Consider the following 22,170-nt stretch of genomic DNA (forward strand, 5'->3'; position numbering starts at 1 on the left):
TTTATCTTTGCAGAACTTGCCCAGGTATGAGCCAGCATTTATTACCACTCATTCTAGAAGGTGCCAGCTAGGTAGCTATCCAGGTTTTACATTTTAAGGCAGTCGAGACCTTATTCATGCTGTATATAAACACCACATTTCTCTTTTATATGGAACAACACTTTTCATTTGCGGCTGGCCTTCTCACTAGCTTATGCCTTTTTTTAAGACCTTTCTTAACACTCGCTGAACTCCTCCCCCCTCACAATCAATCTCAGCAACTCAGCAGAGTCGCTTCAGTTCACAGCTCTTAATCCTTCACTCCAGACTAAAGCTAATCTTATGTCCTCAAACAGCTACAACTCACTGTTATCACAGTTCCAACTGCAGAGACTCCATTTAAGAGGAAATTTAAAAAATAAACAATGCTCTATTTCTGTCCACATCAAAGGTACCGCTAACAGAAACTTGTCTTTGTTTCTGTCTCTCTGCTACTGGCCTCTCAGCTCAAGGTAACGTAAGATGATCTCATAGATGCACTTTAGCCTCTTGATGTCAGCAGTTGAATCCTCCCTGCACATAAAATACATTTGTGGTACTGAATGCCCAGAATCTCACTGGCACACCCAAGAGTAGTTAAACTAAAATTGCTACTAACACAACATTGTAGAATTCGTTGCCTTAATGGATGTGATCTTCTAGGCTTACTGTGTCTTAACAAGCAGTCTTATATATATTTATCTTGCCCAGAAAGTACACTTGTAGAATTAAACATTTGCTTCTTTCTCCAAACAGATTAAAGGTTATGCAGCTGAATGATTCTGTGTCCCATTTTAAAGGTCCAGGCTATCCCCTAGATTTAGATTAGTTCCTAAAAAATCTTCCAGACTGAATCCTGACAAATGGATAGCTAAATTAATGTCCACTCCTCTTCTCTCTTGCACTGTTTGGTACATTACAGCCACCATTAGCCTTCAAAGCTGCAACAGCCAAATTCGGTGACAGTAACATAAAGCCTGAGCTTTAAAAAAAAAAAAAAAAAAAAAGTCCACAGTCATCTATTTCTTTTCTCCCAGTCAAATGCAATAACTGAAACCCATTCCCTAGGTCAGAGTTTCATTACAAGAAAATGTACACATGCAATAGAAAATATTTTAAACTTGAGAAGTCATAGTTGATTTCTGATTTCTCTGAAAGGAAATGTTCCAGTGTTATCTTTTATCTTCCGTAACCAGGATAATCAAATTGTTCCCCTTGTTAGGAAGGCAGACTGGCATTCTGTTCTGAGTCACCTGACTTTCTTGAAACATGTTAAAGCTTCGTCGTGGAGACCCTTCAAAGAGAAGAATTATAAGCCAAATCTGACTCTGCTTTGCCCACCCAGAATCACACCCCTCATGGGTGGGAGCACAGGGCGTTTTCTGCCTCCTGCTTACCCTATACGGAGCAGGTCTGGAGAGTTACACATGAAGGCATGCATCTAAGTGTGGCCTTATCTAGGGAAACATTTTTGTAGTCTCTAAAGTACTGAAAGGAATACAAACAGCCCCTGATTTATGATGGTTCATCCTACAATTGTTTGACTTTAGGATGGTGCAAAAGCAGTACGTATTCAACAGAAACCATACCCATACAGCCTTTCACTTTCAGTACAGTATTCAATAAATTCCATAAAATCTTCAGCACCTTATAAAATAGGCTTTGTGTTAAATGGTTTTACCCAACTACAAGCTAATGTAAGTGTCCTGTGCATGTTTAAGGGAGGCTCTGCTAAGCTGTGACGTTTGGTAGGTTAGGTGTATCAGATGGATTTCCAACTTACAATGTTTTCAACTTAGGGTGGGTTGACTGGGACATAGGCCCATCGTAAGTCAAGGAGCATCTGTATTTAATGTTAACTTGCCATATCAACTTGTTGTGGCTTTAAAACCATGAAGCCATTATAGTATCATTAAAATTTTTTTCCAACTATAAAACAGTTTTAGATTGGGAGCCATTCAGAGCCTCACTATGATTTGCCACAAGGTTCCCTGGAGTCTCTTATCTTTCCTGTATATTAATATTCTGACCATATATTTCTGTTTCAACTATTGCTATTGGCAAGCTCCTGTTCCTTTTTTTTTTTTTATTGTGTCAAATTGTCCATGTGGTTTCATTCATGAAGATATATGCTGTCATATGGAAGCATAAATTGCATAATTTAAATTGCCCCTGGAATCCTTTGTTAAAAGATGGAGACAGCCAGCCATTACCCCGGGTAAGAGTTCTTCACACAGATTCCTGTCAAAACTGGAAGAGAAGAAAACTTACTGCCATGCTGGGGTGGCAGGGGGAGGTGGGGGGAGTGTGGGTGAGTAGGAAGTGTTTGTTCTGTCTTGTTTTTAACTTTCTTTGTAATTAGTTGACTTTGTGTGTTAGGTGTCCATAAACTTACCCATTTCTATAATAGTGTTAGCCCCTGTCTTCCAGCTGGATCAGCCTTTTCCTGTGATCATCTCAGGAAAACATGTTGCGTTTCCCTTCCTAGTTAGCGTGGCTGCTGTTTTGTTTCTGCCTGGTTGCATCTTGAGTTAGATGCTTGATGAGGAATATCATGGAAAGGACTCCACACTCAGTTTTAAATACTCTTAGCAACTTCCAGAGAACATTCAGACCGGGAGGAGTTCAACCTGGAGGTCACACTATACGTGTGACTGTCATAAATTAAAAAATTAAAACCACCTTAGAATAAGAAATGAATAGCTATAGGGCCAAATTCTGAAACATATTAAAAAATCCTTTCATAAGAATGAAGTAGGTCATTTCTAAATGAGTTTTCCTCTTTTTAAAAGTATGTACCCAATTAAATATTCTGTGTTCCTAGGAAAAGAAAATAGCCAGGCTTTTCTTATTGGTATCTAAGTACTCAAAAACCAGTATACCTTGTAGCAAATGATTCCTACCCCAGGCCCACATTATTATTTTGGCTTTCATAGTCTGAAATCATGAGCTTTTGTTATATGTAATGTGGATTAGATCACACAAATAAAGAAGGTGGGTATAGCCTTTATCCTTCAGTGATATTTATAGAATATGCCCAATTGGGAAACTTGACACCAGAGCACATGTTTTTAGTTCCTTAGGTACAAAGCAAAGAAGCACATCTGTCCTTAAGACTGAGTCTATGTCTTGACCATCTAAATGATAATAGAGAGCTTTCCTTCAAATAGAGCTGGCTATTCCCCAGGGTCTTAGCCTAATGATTCCTACTCTTTGCTATTGATATTTGCATGGTTCAAGAGCTGGTCTGCTTTTAGTTATGCACTCAACAAATATTGAATGCCCATAATATGTACAGCACTATGCTAGTGCTTATGGAGACAAAATACTCCCTAAACCCCTTATAATACGGTTGTGAGAACAGGTTACACACATTGGAACCCAGTAAGAGATACTGTGCAATTGGGGCGATTCAGTGGCACAGGCAGAAGGTGCCATAGACGCTGAGGAGAGTGTCACAGTGGACTTTGGTCTGTGCCACCAAAGAAGGGACAAAATGTGGATAAGAAAGGATGGCATTTTGGAAGTTACGCATGAAGGTCCAATGTTACTTCAAGCATCTATCTTCAATGTGTGTTTATTTTGCGTGTATTTATGTTCCAGGCATAGATTAGGCCACTCTTGCTAGGAAATACACATCTTCATCCCAGAATGTTTACTAAATTGCCTTTTTTTCTAGAGTTGACATCTACTTCATTAAGATTATTTTTCATTCAGCATTTATTGAATATTCATCAAGTGTTATTGATATGCCAGTATGCCTAGTGACAAGAATGTTTTGGGAGCACTAGTAAATACTCATGAGCCACCTTTTATATAATAAGCCACCTTTTCAAGTTTTACTCCAAAAGTGTATGTCCATTTTCTTCATACTGTCTTAAGTGTCTACATTTTTTTTTTTCTGATGATTGTAAACCTGTTACAAATAACAACATAGCTAACCAGCTTTTGACCATATTGATTTAGGAGGGAATGAGAAACGACTTGAATACTACAGTGATGGAGGCCACCTGACCCCCACATTTTAAGAAAATGAATGAGAAATATGATGCGAGTGCAAAAGTTTTAATGCCTCTATCATAATTTCAATAATTTTATGCTCTTTATTTTAAAAATAATCCTGGAGATAAAGATGTGACATGTTTTCATACTAAAGACCTATCAACAATGCAAACAAATAATACTGTGAATACAGGTTTCCCAGAATTAAAAAGTAATATTTAGAGCTATCTTGGTAGTGAAAAATAAAAGACTTGACTGAAGGACCCAGCCCTCCCATACCTAACACAAAATTTGCCAAGACTTAAAAATGTGCTACAGCTTATAGACAGTCTGTTTCCTCTCCCCATCACTACCCTCCTGGCAACACCCTCTTTTCCTTCCCTCCCCTGTGCCTTCCTCTTATCTGTACCCCCTTCCACTGAGCATTCAGACACAACATGATATAGGAATTGTTTTTCTTGTTAAATGAAACCACTATACAGATTCCTATTATTTTGCAGAACATCTGGTTTGCAAATGAAAAGATCTCAGGGGCACAACAGCACGAGTGAACAATTCTGAAGAAGCTTTTAACAAAACTTGAAATTGCTTATCCAAAAAAAAAAAATCGTCCCCTGTTCCTGCTGTTCTGTAGCACACAATCTCGTCACTCACAGGGGAGGTGACTTTAACAAGGAAGAGAGCTTTATCCTGGCTCTCCTATTTGGGCCTTTTAGTTTTCGTTCTGTTCCTATCCACTTCTCCCATCCCTAAGACAGGGGAGTTTGATTAAAACATAACATAGATGGAAAGAATTAGCCAGGAAACTAGGAGAAAATAAATTCCAGAGTTTAATTTTCTGGCAGTTATTTTTGTTTTCGATTGAGTTCAAATAACTTGAAAGAGAAAAAAAAAAACACACATATATTTAATATATATTGGCCAGCACAGCACAACCATGAAGATAAAATTGTCAGGGGAATTCCTTGCCTATCCTAGTGTCTAGATTTAAAGCACCTCCATAACACAAACTGAAGGGGAATTCAATTAAGAAAACCCATTGGCTTCTTATTGACTTTAGTTAAGAAAATAAACTGGGTGAAAGTGTATTAAAATATGTCTAACTGCTTAGTATGCTTTCATTTAGGCTTATGACAATCAAAAATGAGAGAATTTAATTTTTTTACAATTAAGCTCTGGTTTTGAGTAGATTGTGGGTTATCACACTGTGCATTTTTTTTAAATATACACCTTACTCAAACACACCCCAAAATGCAGGCTTGCAAGTCTGTGCATTGTAAAGCAGGAGCACCACAGATCAATTGGGGGGAAAAAATATTTAAGGTTGTGAATTTAATTTAGTTCTAGGATTTTCATTTTCATTTATGGCACCCGTTGTGTTTGAGACCATGGACCAATTTATGGATTAGTTTTAAACCCCCAGTCTGTCACACTCAATGAACAATTCTAAGTTGGAGAGAATCCATATGAAAGGATTAGAATGTGCCACAGTGGAGCTTACACATGACTGTTTCAACTAAATATTGCCCAGCTGCCTCTCCTGCAGTAATTTTTTTTTTTTTTTTTTTTGCTACTTAAATTGCTAGTGTCTCTAATTTCATACATTGTCAGAGCTTTTTTTATTTTGTAAATATACTGCAACAATAAATGTATGTGATGTTTCATTTATTGAAGATGGGGTCTGATAAACTGTAGGACTAGGAGACTAAGAAGAGAAGTCAATATTGAGTAGAATGTGCATCTTTCAAATAAGAGTGCTGGGCCCTTCCTTGGATACCTTGTTTGATTGTACTCATAAAATAGCCAGAGAGTGACTATTAAGACCGTACACACTTACTGGGTTTTCAAGAAGATGGGATTGTTTTTTCTTGGCCATATAAAATAAATATGCAATAAATTTGCTCTCTTTGTAATTAAAATTAAAATAAGAGACAGTAGCTCAGCTAGGCCTTTTAAATGTCTATATAACCCAACACCACCATAAGTCCAGCTCAATTTTTTGTGACCTGTTTTTCTCATAAGCTAGCTCAAAGGTTTTTTTTTTTTTAGGCAGCAGTAAGATGAGGTTTTAAAAAGGCTTTGTTAGGGCAATTAGACTTTCTCATTTTTCAAGCTGATTGCAGCATTTATCACTTATATTGAAATTTTACTATTTGCATTTTGCCTCTACACTTAGAATGTTACCCAACAATATGGTAACTGCACAAGTTGATTCACAGGGCATGTTTGCACATTTCTCCGGTTTTCTGATTAAGATACCCTAATAAATCCTGCCTCACAGAGTTGCACTCACTTCAGAGCCAGGGTGTCTGGTTTCTGCATGAAGTCATAATGCAATTATGAAGGAGAATTAGATTCTGTCATAGCGGTCTCCTGCAGGGAGCAAAAAGTTACTTCTAAAGAATGTTTTCTTAATTCTTTACTTGAAAATAACCTCTGTTCAAGTAGCATTCCAGATGCTCTTAGAGAAATGGAGTCAGTGACTCCCCAGACACACCGTCAATCTTGCTCTGAACTTTGTAGCCGGCCTGTGTTTCTGCTGCAGTCTCCTACCCCATTGCTGATCATGGTTTTGCCATTTCCAGCTGCAGTAATTGTGTGTTTGACTTGAACATGTGTTTGCTGTTAACCGTTTCAGAATGTGTTTTTCCTTCTCAACATCCCCCTTTCCTCCCCTTTTGGGTGCAATTGATGGATTTCCCATCCCCAGAATGGGGAAGCAAGATGCACTGTGGATTTTCCTTCATTTATTTTCTAGTACCTACCTAGGAGCAGACGCCTGGCTTTACTTGGTTTAATTTCGTCTTAAAGCTGACATGATGTTGTGATGTAGGAAGACAGTAAATTGGGGTCATTGGTTAATGCTCAGATATTATTTTTGATGACTCTAACCCTTAGGTTTTACTCCACCCCCCACCCTTCTTTCATTCGTACTTAATTATTTACCTGGTGAAAATAAAGCATATGCCGGGCGCAGTGGCTCACACCTATAATCCCAGCACTTTGGGAGGCCAAGGCGGGTGAATCACCTGAGGTCGGTAATTTGAGACCCACCTGACCAACATGGAGAAACCCCATCTCTACTAAAAATACAAAATTAGCCAGGCGTGGTGGCGCATGCCTGTAATCCCAGCTACTTGAGAGGCTAAGGCAGGAGAATCGCTTGAACACAGGAGCCGGAGGTTGCGGTGAGCCGAGATCACGCCATTGCACTCCAGCCTGGGCAACAAGAGCGAAACTCCATCCCAAAAGAAAAAGAAAAGAAAGCGTATTAGAAGAGCTACTACAAAAATAATGAGCCAGAGTGTTGATTACTTTTTTGTAATTTTGGAAAGGAGCCAATGCCTATCTATAAAATGTATTAACATGCATATCCATGTTTCTGTACAAATGGGCATTTGATTCTGCCCCTCAAATTTAAAGTACCTAATGCTGCACTTGGATGTTTCAACTAAGGAAATGTGTCATGTGTGTCAGGAGAATCTGTGACAGAGTGTGTTTCAACTGTACAGTGTTCTGTATTGTTTTTTACTGCTATTTTATGCACACAGACTTGACTTGTAAGTATTTTGTTCTTATGCGGTATATTGTATGTTTCTCTTTCCTTCATCTATTCTTCAGAAACTAAGCTATCAGTAATATTAAGCTGCATTGGCCTTTCAGACTTCTGGTTAATTCTGGCTCCTTAGAAGGGATCTAATTTTTGATGGTGTAGGATCCTGAGGAAGGCATGCCAACTGAAGGGGAACGCCGGTGTGAATTCATGTGTCATACTGATAAATCAGAAGCACCAGGCTCATTTGCACCCCCCAGAAAAGTTTCATATGAAGTTCCAGTGCATTTAAACATTGCCTGTGTTGAATCAGAAAGTCTTTTGGAGTCTCCACAGCTCATGAAAGCAATTACCAGCTAAGTAGCTGCATTCTACAAAAGGACAGTGAACTACTTGCTTGCAGTTTAACCCAGAATCCTACTTCAGCCATCACCATTTGACTAGAGATGACTAGCTTGTGTCTCAGTATCACCATTTCTTTTCGCCAGCAGTGAATCGTAGAAGGAACGTGCCTGGGTGAGGTTGACTAGAAGAGTGAGAAAATGACTCTGGAAAAAGAATGTCACCCTGCCTTTTGTTAGATATTTATTCCACTTCCCCTGTAGCCAAAAATAAAAAGAAAATTCCTTGAGCTCCTTGGAGGAATTTCTTGTGAACAGAAGCAAGTACAGCAAGCCTGGCTTAGAAGCCTGGTAGAAGAAGGAGAAAACTTGAACAGCATCAGAAATAGAAGAAGAAAGAGACAAAACACATTTCCTTCCACAGCAAGTTCATCTAGCAATGGGGGAAAAAAAACTGCACTCTCTCCTAATCCAGCCATGAAAGCAGAACTCCCGGCCCCTCAGAACGGTGAACATGGTTCTGAATTGTGAGCGAAAGGGTGGCTGGATACTTAAATTTTTGGAATGTCATATGATTAGAAGTGGCATTTGGCAGATTGTGTGAACTTGGATGTTTTCATGAAAGGCTTCTGCTCTTGGATTTTAACATTAAGAGCTTTAGAGTGAAGAACGGTTGTGTGTGTGTGTGTGTGTGTGTGTGTGTGTGTAGAAATTAATCTGTGAAAACCTTGGACATGTTCATTGCCATGGCCTCCCAGTTAATTGAACTTTCCAGCTAAACTGTGCTGCAATAATACACTGGATGGAAAACTTAAACCTGTCTATTCATCTGCAGGCATCTGAGCATAAGCAGTAAGAGGATCCTAAAAGTGTGATTGATTCAATGATGCCTAATTGGCGGTCAAGAAGCCCACGTGCCTGGGTGGGTTGGGTTAAAACAAAGGCAATGGTTGAATGTTATGAATCCATTGTTTAACCAGCCTTTCGACTGAGCTTTTCTGTCGCAGTCCTGAGCCTTGATGCGTTAAGAGCCATCTACCAGCCACTGAGTTTGCACTGGTGTTTCTCATCACTTTGCATGTCCACCTGACTATTGACTAGCAAATATATGTGTCCTGGCAAGACCCCCAGAACCAAAGAATTTACTGTTTTCCTCACTGGCTCGCAGCTTTGAGCTCAAGGCATGTCTTAAAACAGTGCAACTCACTTCAAATGCTTTTTGCTTTTCATTTATTATTGCTTGTCACGCGATGTTCTTTGAAAGCTTGCTCATATATTATCTGTTCCATTTTTTTCCATTTTCCCTTTTTTTGCATGCCGTTCCTCCTGTTTCTTCCCTTCCTCCAATCCTCTGTTCCCGTCTGTAGACACAACGGCGACGACAGAACCAGCAGTTCACGGTTGGTATCACATTACTGTTTATCTACTTTCTCAGCGCTGCTGAGAGGCAAGGCAAGCCTGGGAAAAAGGGAAATGTAGTCTTCAAGGGAAATCATGTTTCAAGTAGACTGACCTCATAAATATACTATAATTTTTTAAGGTTTGAAAAGATGTTGAGTCTTGTCATTTCTGTTGTGAGTTCAGTAGCCAATGAATGCAATCTGAGATGAGACCTTCTCCCCACTGGGTGGCTGGAATTTGTAGGAGTTTCAGTTGCACAGAGTCCTCCTTACTTACAAAACTCCACCAAACCTTGAAATACATGGGGCTTCAAACAAAGGAGTATTTGCATTAAAACGGTAACATCTGAATTAAAGGCTCAGTTGCTTTGCTTATATATAGACCATAGTCCCAAGTAAACCTTGAAGAGGAGTCATTTGTGTCACTTAGTAAAGTTGAGATGGAAGGGTAGACCAGGGAGGAAGATTCCTGTTTAAAATCATGAGCTTATGATGAGGAAGGTCATTGCTCTTCTTTAGAAAGGTCATGACTTTAATTATGTTGCTAATCATATTTACCCCAGTACCCCTCACTGGTTCACTCCTAATCTCTATGTGTTCATATAACTTTATGCTCACATTTGGCAGAAAACTCCTCCAAACCAAGAATGATACCATATGTCGATTTTATCAGCATTAAATGGGACTTTAAATAAGTTAGTGGTGTGTGTGTGGCTTGCAGGTAAAATAGTAATACGTTTTAACCACAAAGTGATAAAACTGAGTAAAGCTCAGGAGGGGCATCAGGAAATATGATCTCTTTTTCCCCATCTCACCAATGACTTTGGATTGGAATAAGTCCATTAACTTTTCTCTCTCTCTCCAATCAGAAAATGAGAATCATGTTTCATCTGTATATTACTTTATTACTTAGCTCAAATCTAACCCTGACAAGATTGTGCTTAGAAAAGATATGTTAGTTTAAAACTGGGCTGAATTTTAATAATTGAATCCAAGGGAATTATTTGGTAAAGGGCCTACTTTAATCGGTTTGCCTGTTGTTGTACAGGGTGGAAATCTATCATTTAAATGACAAGAGGTGATCAGCCAACCCTGCCAAGTTAATTCAACTTTTAGAGAAACATTTCCTGGCACACACTGACTCACTTAGAGTCCTACATTTGATAACTCACCAGTTGGAAAATCTCTAAGCTCTGTAGGACCTGTCCTTGAAGGTCAGGCCTTGATGCTTGGCAGGTCACCCCATCTTTTGACTTCCTATGACTTATTCTGAGAAAGCAAAACAAGCGTAGGTACTGAGCAATATATCCTTCCTCACCCCATTCCTATTTCTTTCTCCCTTTGTGGTCGTTGGTGCAAAGGGACAAGTTCATAAAATAACTTAAAGGGGCCAGGTACGCTGACAGTCATGAGAAATCAATTAGGTATAAAACTTCCACTTTCTAAGGTAATGCCCCATAGTGCTTGCTACATCTCAGGCATTGCACTCCATTAAGCTCAGTTATTTGTAGGTTTCATCATTAATTGAGCACCTCCTGACTTTTATCAATTATTCTCAAAGGGTTATTTTAATGTAGTTAGAGAGATTTTATTGTATTCTTTTTAAGATACTTTTAAGTTTTGAGCTTATTATAATTAACTACAAGATAAAATGCAAGCTCGTCCAACCCACAGCCCATGGGCCACATGCGGCCCAGGACGACTTTGAATGCGGCCCAACACAAATTCATAAACTTTCTTAAAACAGCATGAGTTTTTTTGTGATTTTTTTTTTTTTTAGTTCATCAGCTATCATTGTTAGTGTATTTAATGTGTGGCCCAAGACAGTTCTTCTTCCAATGTGGTCCAGGGAAGCCAAGAGATTGGACACCCCTGATGTAATGTAACCATATGATTCCTAAATTCTGAGAGATCCTTGAAGAAATATTGATCATTTGTCTCCTAAAGCTCCAGAATTCTATTTTCTAGGTCCCTTCAATAAAATTCATGTTCTTACGTGACTCTAGTGGACGTAGGTCTCAGAGTTGCATAGGCTATTCGAAGTAGGAAATTTGTCCCCTAATCTGAAAAATAAGAAGTTAACCTACAGGCTGATCCTGATATTAGAGTACTAGTTTTAATCAGGTCCTTCCCTGGAGAGAGGGAAAGGGAAGGTGATCTCTTTTTGTGGCATAAGGAAGAGACACTTGGAATGGGACTTTAATTATAGCATTTCTGTGGCAGGTAATAGAGATGTTTGTGTACTGTGAGAAGCAACTGCCTTCCTATTCATTTGGGGACAATGTTCAAGTTAGTGATACCTCAGTAAGATGTTATTGACTAGCAGTGCATGAAGAATATACCTAGAGCCAAGGGATTTATTGTATTTTATATATATACTTCGAATTTGACTTCTTAACGGCAGAGGGATAGAAAAGTGATAGATAATCTAGGCTGATCCCTGTATAATACACTTATAAATACATTCTTTACCTTGTCCAAAATCCTTGTGGCATCTTGACAAAGGGCTCCAGCCACTATTTTAAACAGCATACTCTTTAACCCACAGCAAGGAAGCTGTAATGAAAGCCAAATAATATCTAAAATTTTACTTGATGTGGGGGAAGAACTTCCAGGTCAGTTGTCAGGATAGAAAAGGTAATAGAACATGGTGGAAATTACAGAGCAGCATCTGAGATTTCCAAAGAGATGAGGATACAGAAGTGATTTTATTCTAGTGAATTGTAGCTGAAAACACAACTTCTTCATTACAGCAACCATTTGACTTAGATTCATTTGAGAATAATCTTGAGATGTTTGTTATGGTGATCTGGGCCTCGAAATGTTGAATGGTTTGATAACTTAGCAACTTAAATGACAAGACATTAGGTCAATCAGCTATGGCCATCTTATTTGGTCTTAAAAGTTTTCATACTGGATTTCCTTCTATATTTCCATGTTTTATCATAAAAGGAAAAGAAAAAAATAACAATTTTTAAAGCTTTCCCTTTGAAGACTCATTAAAATATTTTATTCAAGCTTGTGTTGCTAGAGTATGTATGAAGTTTATACCAGTTGTTGATGTATGTTGACCATTTGTTCTTACCAATATCTGACTGGAATAAGCATGTATTGGAAGGTTAGAAGTGCATGGGCATGATTCAAAATCAAGTGGATTTTCTCCAAAAAGAAAACCAAACAACAATTAGCCACAATGTGCTTTTAAGGATTTAATTGATAGTAAAGATAAACGAGTGTTAAGAATGGGATTTTTAGACTAGGCTGACACAAGGGATCTTCTTTGAATAAGGATCTTGAGCATTTGTGTTTTTGGAGCTCATCCTTAAGGCCTGGACAGGAAGAATCCTGTGTTATGTGTGCATGTTGAGCAATGCGAAAACCACTCTGCCAAATCCTGATACCACATGGTCTGAGAAATGCATGAGTGATTTAACGCACGGATGATGTAGTCTTTATGTTATTGATGTGTGGGTGCGTGTGATGGTTTTTGTTCATATGTGGGCGCTTTTGTGTCTTGTGCCTTGTTCCTTCTGCCCTGTGTGTCCCCTCTCCCTTTCCCCACCCTCCTCCCCCACGTGAGGGGTCGGGTGACAGCATGCCCATGGTCTGGAATAGTGCTTGTGCTTTTGCGGCACTGCAGTCAGCTGGCTTCCTCTGGGTTTGAGGTCTCTCTCTCTCTCTCTCTCTCTCTCTCTCTGTGCCCCTTCTCTCCCCTCTCCATTATATTATTTTCAAGTCTACCTGTCCTCTTGCTTTTTTACCTCCTAATACAGTAGAGGCTGATGATCTCATGAATTTTCATATCCCCAATGAGTTTTTAAATTGTTCTTAATTCAGTATATAATTGTGGTAAGACGCAAACTGGAAACCCCTCTGAAGAATAATTTTTCATTTTCAGTTTTGGTTTCAGAATGTTTGGCCTATGCTAGCTACATGCTCATACCCTACGAGCCCTGCCCTTAGGAGACTGCCTCCGCAGCTCTTCCTTTTCCCGACTCATTTATAAATAATGCAAACCATGGTCAAATTCTAAAAGCACATAAAATTTTCTTATTATACTTTATATTCAGTTGTGGGGAAGTTCTTAAGCCCATTTTAAAGAAACATAGCCAGCAGTGCGCATTACTACAACCGCTATGTCCACCATCTGTGTATGTGCCTCTATGTACATCTCTCTGTATGAGCACATAACAATGGCATTCAAAGGCTGTCATTCAGTCACGGGACTCTGCAGACATTGTATGTTCTACACAAGAGCAAAGCTCAAGAGGTTTACGAATGGCTGCAGGACCTGAAGATTGTGTTTCAGCCTTGATATGCAGTTTGGAAACAATGTGCTACTGTCTAACGGCGTGAACCAAATTTCTGCTAATGGGAAGAAGGGAAAACTCTCCACAAAAGCTGACAAAGCAGGAAGAACAGGATGACTGAGTTTTTAGATTAAAACTACCGGGGGCGTCTGAACTCATGGCTGGTGGTGGAAGTAACAGTTTCCATAATATGGCCAAGTGATCAGATGTATGCTGCTTAGGTAAGAGAGAGACCATCGCCTACTTTGTTTTTCATAATGGGAATGGTACTAGGGCCAGTGGGCTGTTTTGTTTTCTGGAGGTTTTATTCGATCATTCTATTTTAAAATTTTCTGGAAAAAAAATGATACCCTGAAAAACTGAGCCCATAAGCATTTAAATTGTATTTGACCTTGAATTGATTTAAGTATCTCTAGAATTTCTTATTGTTTCTAATTTTTTGAGGTTTTCCTTACCCTGGTTTAAAATTGCCACATCATACCTCTTTTCGAAGCCAGCAATTACTGTTGAAAAGGAAGAATCACAACTGCAAAAGCATTACCTGAGAGGGCCAAGGGTATGTTATAGCACATTGTAGCACCACAAAAAAGTGAAATACACGTCTCTGCAGAAGACATGGCTATCATGCATATATTAAGTTACCATGTTTGCATCCTTAGGACTTTATTAATTGCTCAAAAATAATCCCATATGGACAAAAAGTAAACTTTCATTTGTTTAACAAAGTTTAAAGACATATGTTGAATACATTTTAATTAGCAGTGACTAGAAAGGGGCTTTAATGGATGATATGAAAGTTTCAAGAGAATACACAAGAAGTAATTTCCCACTTATTGTTAAAGAGTGAAGTCTCCTTTTGAAGAATGTTCTCTGCTTCATAAAATACGTCTTTGTCTTTTCTTTGAGAAAATGAAAAGTGTATAATTTTTAGCATGAAAGAAAAATACCTAAGCCAAATCAGTTTTAGGAGATAAATTTTACGTGTCCCCACTTGTACACCCAGTGCTTCAGTAAACTCTTCTTAATTATATTTATTCAGAAATTATCCAGCTATGGCAGAGTATTGTAGATTCATACAATATAATGGTGCTACAAGAACAAATTTAACGCCACTAGCCTAAATGGCTTCCTGCTTTAGAACATAATCCAAGCAGTAGATTCCAGATAACTTGATTTATTTTAAAGTTTATGCCATTAAAAATGACAGTTTCTGCTTTAATGAGGTGTATATCAACTGTCTGTTGCTTTTAATGGAAACCTTTGCATATCAATGATATTTCATAAACATATTTGTCTTTTTGTTTTTATTAATTAGCTTTCTAATGCCCTCCCCAAGGAAGTAAGCCTTCAGCAGTAAAGCTGCCTACTTGAAACATCCTTGTTTAATGGGGTTCAGTGGGCACCAAGCACGTATGTAGGACACTTTGATATTTGTTGAGCCAGGTAGAAGTGAGAGATTAGCCTTCTGAGAACTGCAAATTTATAATTAACTACAAAGAAGTACTTTATGTTGCCCATTTATAACAGTTATTTAAATGATTGTATTCATCGGTCTTTATACAATGTACAAGCCAATTAGAAATAGGGATACTATCAACCAATCAGATTTCAGAACAAATGGATAGCATCCCTACTCAGTTGCCTCTATAATTGATTGCATTGCTCACTGCTTTCCCTTTAGTTGCCTAGATCTACAGTCTGGGAATACCTGTGGGCTCAAAATATTCCCATTTTTACTCAGCACCTGCCGTTGAGTATTAGCACCCAAGGGTCATAATGGAAGTTCTTCTTCCTCAAGGGCTGATGGTGTGACAGCCTCCTTTTAAGAATCGACCTGGCTATCAGTGTTCGTTTGGCTTCTTTATAAAGCAACTTACAAAATGCAGGCTTCAGTGATCGTTTGCACATGACTGTTTTGGTTCATCTGAGCCTTTAAAAATACTGATCAGTTTGACATTACTTGTTTCAAAAGCATTTGTTTTGGTTGCTTTTATGCTGATTGGGCCTTATTCCCAAATCATTAATTCAACAAATACTCACTGAGAATACACTTTGTGGGGTGGCTGTAGCAGAAGGGAAGGATGCAAAAATAAACACAACTTGCTTCTTCAAAGACCTTGCAGTTTATGAGGTCCACAGACATCTTTAAAAGGGACAGATTTGACCAGAGAAGTATGAGCAAACTGCTGTGCAACTTAGAGGACCTAGGCAGTCAGTTACACCGGACTTTGAGCAGAACAGCAAAGAACAAGTAAAGTCGTCTTGAATGCCTAACTTTCTGTGTTATTAAATAAACTTCATTAAAGGATCAGCTCACGAATAAAGCAAAAGGAAATGGAAACCATCTCCTATCTGAGCCTCCCATTGTTTATCTACTTCCTTCTTCACCGCTTTTAATTCAAATCAAAGCTAGCTGAGAAGTATCTCAGCTGGCCAGCATTGGAATTGATTCGGATACAGGCATTTCAAGCCCCATTTGATTGCCTCCTGACCTAACTGCTTTTCAGCTTTGAGGGTTTTATTTTCAGGAATACCATTGATTTATGAAATTCTCTTTTTTAAAGAAATCATTTTGCGAATCAGATTTTCTGATGAAGGCATAACCTGCAATCTGCAGTTAGCAGATGCTGTACCATTTTGAAATACGTGATCCAAGATCATCATAAATTGATAATGAACTGTGTTTGTCAGTATTGGCAGCGGATTTCAATTTACAGTAAAATGCGAAATAAAACGTACATACATCAGTATGTAACATCTAAATACGTTTGTATTTAAGAGATATCAGAACACCGACAGCTGAAAATCAGGCTTTATTGATTTTCTTTTTCTTTTTGCATGCTGTTATGAACGAGTGATTCTAAGCATTCATCTTCATGTTTCATGTCCTTTGAACAGTGGAGACTGAGGAATCTTTCTGCCTCAATTGTGTTTTAATAACAAAATTACATAATTGAAGAAATGTACTTATGGATTAATACATTCATGCTATCAAAAACATAGATAGCAAGAGATTTGGCTCATGTTTTAAAGAAATTCATCCTCAGTTCTTAAGTGTTTTGTTTATGTCCCTCGAGGAATGAAAAGAAAACGATTTGTTTTACTTGTAAGGCCTTACTCAGTTGCCCAATTCCGCAGAAGAACTGGACAGTGAGGACCTCTCAGGTAAGGGCTAGTCATTAGGTAAGGCACTGCAGTGTCCAACCTGTGGGTGCTCTATACACTTCTACAAAATGGCCATTTGGTTTGCTGAGCAATCAGTGTGGATTTTGAGACTAACAAAAAAACAAATTTTTATCAATACTGTCTTCCTCCCCGGTCACCCACCCACCTGTTGTCTCTGTGGTAGCGATATTTATATTTCAGAATGGGGACAATTTAATTAATGCAGGAGAGGACAAGTTATCTTTGGGATTGTACTAAAGCCACTCTGTTCAGTGGCTTCAAATAATGTTTATGTCCTAGATATATAATGTGTGGGGAGAAATTTTGTTGCATTACAAAGCAATTTAAGGATGTTGGATTATGTGACAAGATCTTTTTTTAAAAAAAACAAGCAACTCATTGCCTGCCTGCTTCTGTGGAGGGGACTAGAATAGCCATGTTGTAGTTATCTTCAAAGTTAGGGGTGGGGAAGGGCAGGGAGGAGTGGGGAGCAATTGTTTTGTCACACACCACTATGTAAACTAAGTATCCACCTCAGACCTCTTTCACAGCACACTGAGCTCTTGCAAAAGTAGGTTTCATGCTTGATTCCAGGATTTAGGTGTTACTAATCCAGAATAAGAAGCATATCCTACAAGGGAGGGAGGGAGGGAGGGAGATTTAAAGTGGTCAGAGCTAAACAACTATATGAGCCTCCATGATGTTGTAGGGCTTAACTGCCAATCAGCTATAGCTTAAACCTTTCCATCCGTCACTTAATAAGTTAGTAAGCAAGCCCCTTCTTGTTATTGCAGTGGAGAAATTAAGTCATAGGACCGTAGACACTTACTCAAGCCTATTGGAAAGAAAGATTCCTGAGGCCCTTTTACTGAAGCTCCCTTTAATAGTTGGCTATTGAGGTGCAGTCCTTAACTATAAGTCTGACCCCAGTGAGAGAATAAGATAGTACTACTCAATTTTTCAAAGTGCCATAGATTTATTGCCAACTACGTGCTTCTGACAAACTTCAGATTTATCTTCACTTTGCTATTATGTAGCCTGTAGTTTGAGTTTAGCTGTTGGATTTATTTTTCTACAGACTGGAAGCTCCAGGAGGTCATGCTGGTTTTGTTCACTGCTATACACCTGTCATGTACTAAGTACCCAATTGACACTTATTGGGTGAATGAATGAATTTCCAAATTCCAATGTATAGATAAATAAATAGATTAGAAAGACAGCTGGCCCATCAAGAGAGTGTTTCACTTTTGCCACTTCTTTGTGGTGTAGTTGGAGAAGCTGCAAAAACATTTGCCTAGTTTTCTTTTAAAATAAGGGTGGATAAGTCCTTCTCCCTGCTTAAAATGTGATGCTGGAAGCAATTTCTGCTTGCATTTCTGGTGACAGACAGCCTCAGTTCTGATTGACTGTAAAGAAAACAACTCTCTTAGACACAGTAGCCCTGGCAATTGGATCTTCTCAAAGATCCTGAGAAAGCTGTTGGGTGTGTTGGCCCTAATTCCTCTTTGGCACAATAGCCAGACAAGGATCACTCAGATATGCAAAAGTCATTTTTCTCCTCTTTAGGAAAATGTGACTGAATCAGCCATCCACCCCTTCCACCAGCATCATCAGTTAGGAATACTCTGGGCCTCAGCACTGCACCATGTCAGATGGGTCCCTGCTGCAGTTCTATCAATCACCCAAGTCAGGAGCAATAAACCAACAACTGTTTGTGTTCATAATAATTCGGTTAAATTAATAATTATGTTGTCCCCTCCCCCACTCCCTCCAGGAACATTGCAGTCATATATTGCTCAGGAGCCGTAAGTCATGTAGAACACTGATGAACTATCAGGCTGGGCCGGTCTGCCTTTGCATCTGGTTTGATGAACTAATCAAAAACTGATTAGCACCTTTGTTCAAAGGGGATGCTGATTAATCAATTACTATTGATTGTGAGCTTGGCTTCACTCAGCCGCCAAGAGACATCTGAAGGGAAAAAAAACAACCAATAAAAATTGAGCAGCTGTCATAGTGTTTAAATTTATTAAAACAAAATACATTATTTTTATGAAGCTGTCTTGAAATGGGTCACTGAAGGGGAGCATATTGATTGAGAAAGGATGAACTTCTCAAATTTCTGTAGCCTAGAGACTGAATTCAATTATAATACAAGACAAACAGGTTAACACCCGTCTTAAACAGTCCATCAATAAATTAGAGTAGGTGTTGCACATTTAATGCTAAACTGTGGTAATGAATAATATCATCATCCATTCCCTGCTGCATCGGGGTAGAAATTTCATCCTTTCCATATTATGGATAAATGTTATGTACTCAATTTCCATCCAAATAATGATGGTCTCTCTTCCTTTTGTCCACTTTGCCCCGACCTCCCCCACACACCAGTGCTACCTTCGTTAATGACAATTTCATAAGCAACATATGGTGCTCCATTCTCACCCAGCAAAGCAAGTTGCCCAGCTGATCCTCCTCTTTAATCTGCATAAAGAAATTATGCTCGTGTGTAGTTCAGTGATTTAATTATTGGCAGGCCTGGGGAGCTTATCCAGTTCTACTTTGAACCCGTTCATTTACTTTTTGGGTGTTAACTTTATTGATGATGGATCCATAAGAGTTTTGAATTGTTTTATCAATTACATCTGCTGTTTCCTGGTGACAGCTGGTGGTGATTGCCACCCATGTGGAATAGAATAGCTTTAAGCATATTTATCCTTCTATTTTATTTTAAAACTTTTTCAAAATGTCTCCAACTGCCTCTCTCCCTTCAGCAGTGGAGGGGCCTTGGGGAACTGTTTAGTGGAGTGAGGTGGTAAATATACAGTGTGCCAGAAAATGGCCTTCCAGCACAGTTCAAGAAGTCCATCAGTCTTCTGCTTTGGAAGCAAAGGCACCGACAAGAAATTCCAGAGCTGTCATGATTTCTCAAAACATGTTTTCAGCTCTTCCCCTACAAACAAAGTGATCTGGAAAACTCCTGCAACATCTCCCTCACAATCCAAAAAAAAAAAAAGCATGAGCCTCAAAGGGCAATTCTAAATGGCTTTGCTAACCCTCATCTAGGTGTTAGTAGGAATCTAGTTGAACCAACTCCAGTCCCCTAAATGGATTATACAAGAAACATGACTTCAAAATATAGCCTACATTTAGCTGGGCACGGTGACTCACACCTGTAATCCCAGCACTTTGGGAGGCTGAGGCGGGTGGATCACTTGAGGTCAGGAGTTCAGCCTGGCCAACATGGCGAAACCCTAGCTCTACTAAAACACAAAAATCAGCCAGGCATAGTGGCATGCACCTGTAGTCCCAGCTACTTGGGGGTGGTGGACTCGGGAGAATTGCTTGAACAAGGAGGCAGAGGTTGCAGTAAGCCGAGATGAGGCCACTGCACTCCAGCCTGGGCAACAGAAAGAGACTCCATCTCAAAAACAAACAAACAACAACAACAACAAAATCTACATTTTGATAATAGGAGCACTTAAAGGTCTTTTGATTTAGATTATCAGTCCTGGGGGTGGGGATATATGGCCTTCCAGTTACTGGGAGTGTCTTAAGTCCTGGCTAAACTTGCTTGAAATGTGTGTGAGAAACTGTCAGTAGCTGTACCATTTAGGGGGAACTCTTTCCTAACCCCCACATAAAGAGTGGCCCAGATTTGGCAAACAGGCTATTTTATTCCCTTGGTAGAGTAATGACAACAATAATGATAATAAAATACTAAAAACCAGATGGGCTATATAGATATATTTAAATTATGGCCCATAAATCTAAAGTGTGGCATGATATGGCTTGTATCTGTATCATACTTTGTAACTTAGAAAGCTCTTTTGCACATATTACTTCATTTGCTCTTTATTCATTCAACAAAATTATTTGAGCTCCTTGCGCTGGGCTCTGGGCTGGGCACCAGGGATGCAGCAGTGAACAAGACCAACAGGAGCTGGAGCTGCCGTGACTTCCAGGGGCCAGGGCCCCTGCTCTCCTACGGCGACACATTACTAAGGGAGACAGACTCAAAACACAAGTTAATCTTGGACAGTGACAAATGCTGTGAAACAATAAAACCAGATAAAGTGGAAGTGAGGGCTGGGCTGGAAGAAGGTGGAGGCCGGTTTAGAAAAGTTCTCCAGGAAAGACCGTTGGGACAGGAAGACCCAGATAGATGAGAATGAGGCAGTTATAGAAGATTTTCATGAAAATCTCATGAGACTGTTAAGGAAGGGCTCTTTGTCTCCATTTATAAATGAGGAAACTGGGGCCCAAATGGTTAAACGGTTTGCTTAGGAGACGGTGAGAAGTGTAGCATGGGTCTTCCTGGCTCTGGAGGAAATAGAGGAGTTTGGTTTGCAGGGGCCGCCCTTCCCCCTGTGAAATCCCCAGCTTGCTGTGTGCTGGGGCCTTTGGTAATCCTCTTGACCCTTTTGAATTCAGTGTGCGCATCCGGGAAATGAGGGAAAAGTCAGGTTCTCTACAGCCCATCAGGCGTAGAGCAATGTGCTGCCTAACCTGGGAAGATTTTTTTTCCCAGCATCAAATCAAGCGCTTTCTCCTTAAAGAAGACCTGAACTCTGCTCTGGTACTTCGGTGCTATTGTCCCACTGATTCCCCTAAATTATGGGATCAGTTTCCCCCGGGAGGTGACCCTAAGTGCCATGGGAAAGTGATAGCTGGAAAAGGTTAAACCACGTCAATTCCCTTTTAAAATTCAGTTTCATACAAGGCAGTAGACTGAAGAAATCACATTGGGTCCACGCCAGCTCACCCGCAACTTCCCCACGATGTGTTTGAACTGCATCCTGCTGCTGATCTTCCCCATAATCCAACATGCTCCTGTTTCCACCATGGGAAGGGAGGAGACCATCCAATGGGAACTTTTCCTCCAAAGTTAAAACGTTGGCAGGCCACGGTGCAAAGTGCGAATTCTAGTTCTACAGGTTGGACACTGCTTTGGGGTGACTTCACCATATTCATTAATCCATCCTCCTCACACCCCCAAATGCTTGAGGTCCACTGAAGCATCTTTCTCCAGAGAGAGATTCTAGTGGGAAATGTATGTTTGGAAATACTTGACAATTGTCCTCTTTATCAGGCGCATATTCCTTTAAGGGAAACTCTAGTGTCATCCTCAGTGCCTTCCTGTTGCTTAAAGTGGAAAAGACGATCACATTTCTAAATCTGTGCTATCATGAGATGAACAGAGTGGACTCAAGCATGACTTTTGGTGTCTCTGGTGATGCTAAATGCCTTGGGAGAAATCTTGCATCCTGTTGGATCAAGTCATTTCCACTCATGGTTAAATTAACTAAATCAAGGAATATGAGAGGGGAAAAAAATCAACAAGAAAAAACCCAAAACACTTGTTCTCATATTTAGCTGAC

The 22,170-nt window shown here is 39.4% G+C and overlaps 1 protein-coding gene across 6 annotated transcripts in view; it reads left to right on the forward strand.

Annotated features, from left to right (window-relative positions):
• CADM1 (cell adhesion molecule 1) overlaps positions 1 to 22,170 on the forward strand; it is a 333,382-nt gene that overhangs the window by 299,440 nt on the left and 11,772 nt on the right. For 2 of the 6 annotated variants that reach the window (XM_017883129.1, XM_017883131.1), the window contains 2 exons: positions 9,282 to 9,314; positions 16,736 to 16,789. The exons of 2 other annotated variants lie outside the window; for them this stretch is intronic. In XM_017883129.1, the coding sequence (XP_017738618.1) occupies positions 9,282 to 9,314; positions 16,736 to 16,789 (87 nt within the window). The remainder of the gene's footprint in view (positions 1 to 9,281; positions 9,315 to 16,735; positions 16,790 to 22,170) is intronic. 2 more of the 6 variants (XM_017883130.1, XM_017883133.1) reach the window with 1 other exon arrangement.

Source organism: Rhinopithecus bieti, unplaced genomic scaffold, assembly GCF_001698545.2.
Source record: "Rhinopithecus bieti isolate Rb0 unplaced genomic scaffold, ASM169854v2 scaffold_11964, whole genome shotgun sequence".
NCBI classification, from domain to species: domain Eukaryota; kingdom Metazoa; phylum Chordata; class Mammalia; order Primates; family Cercopithecidae; genus Rhinopithecus; species Rhinopithecus bieti.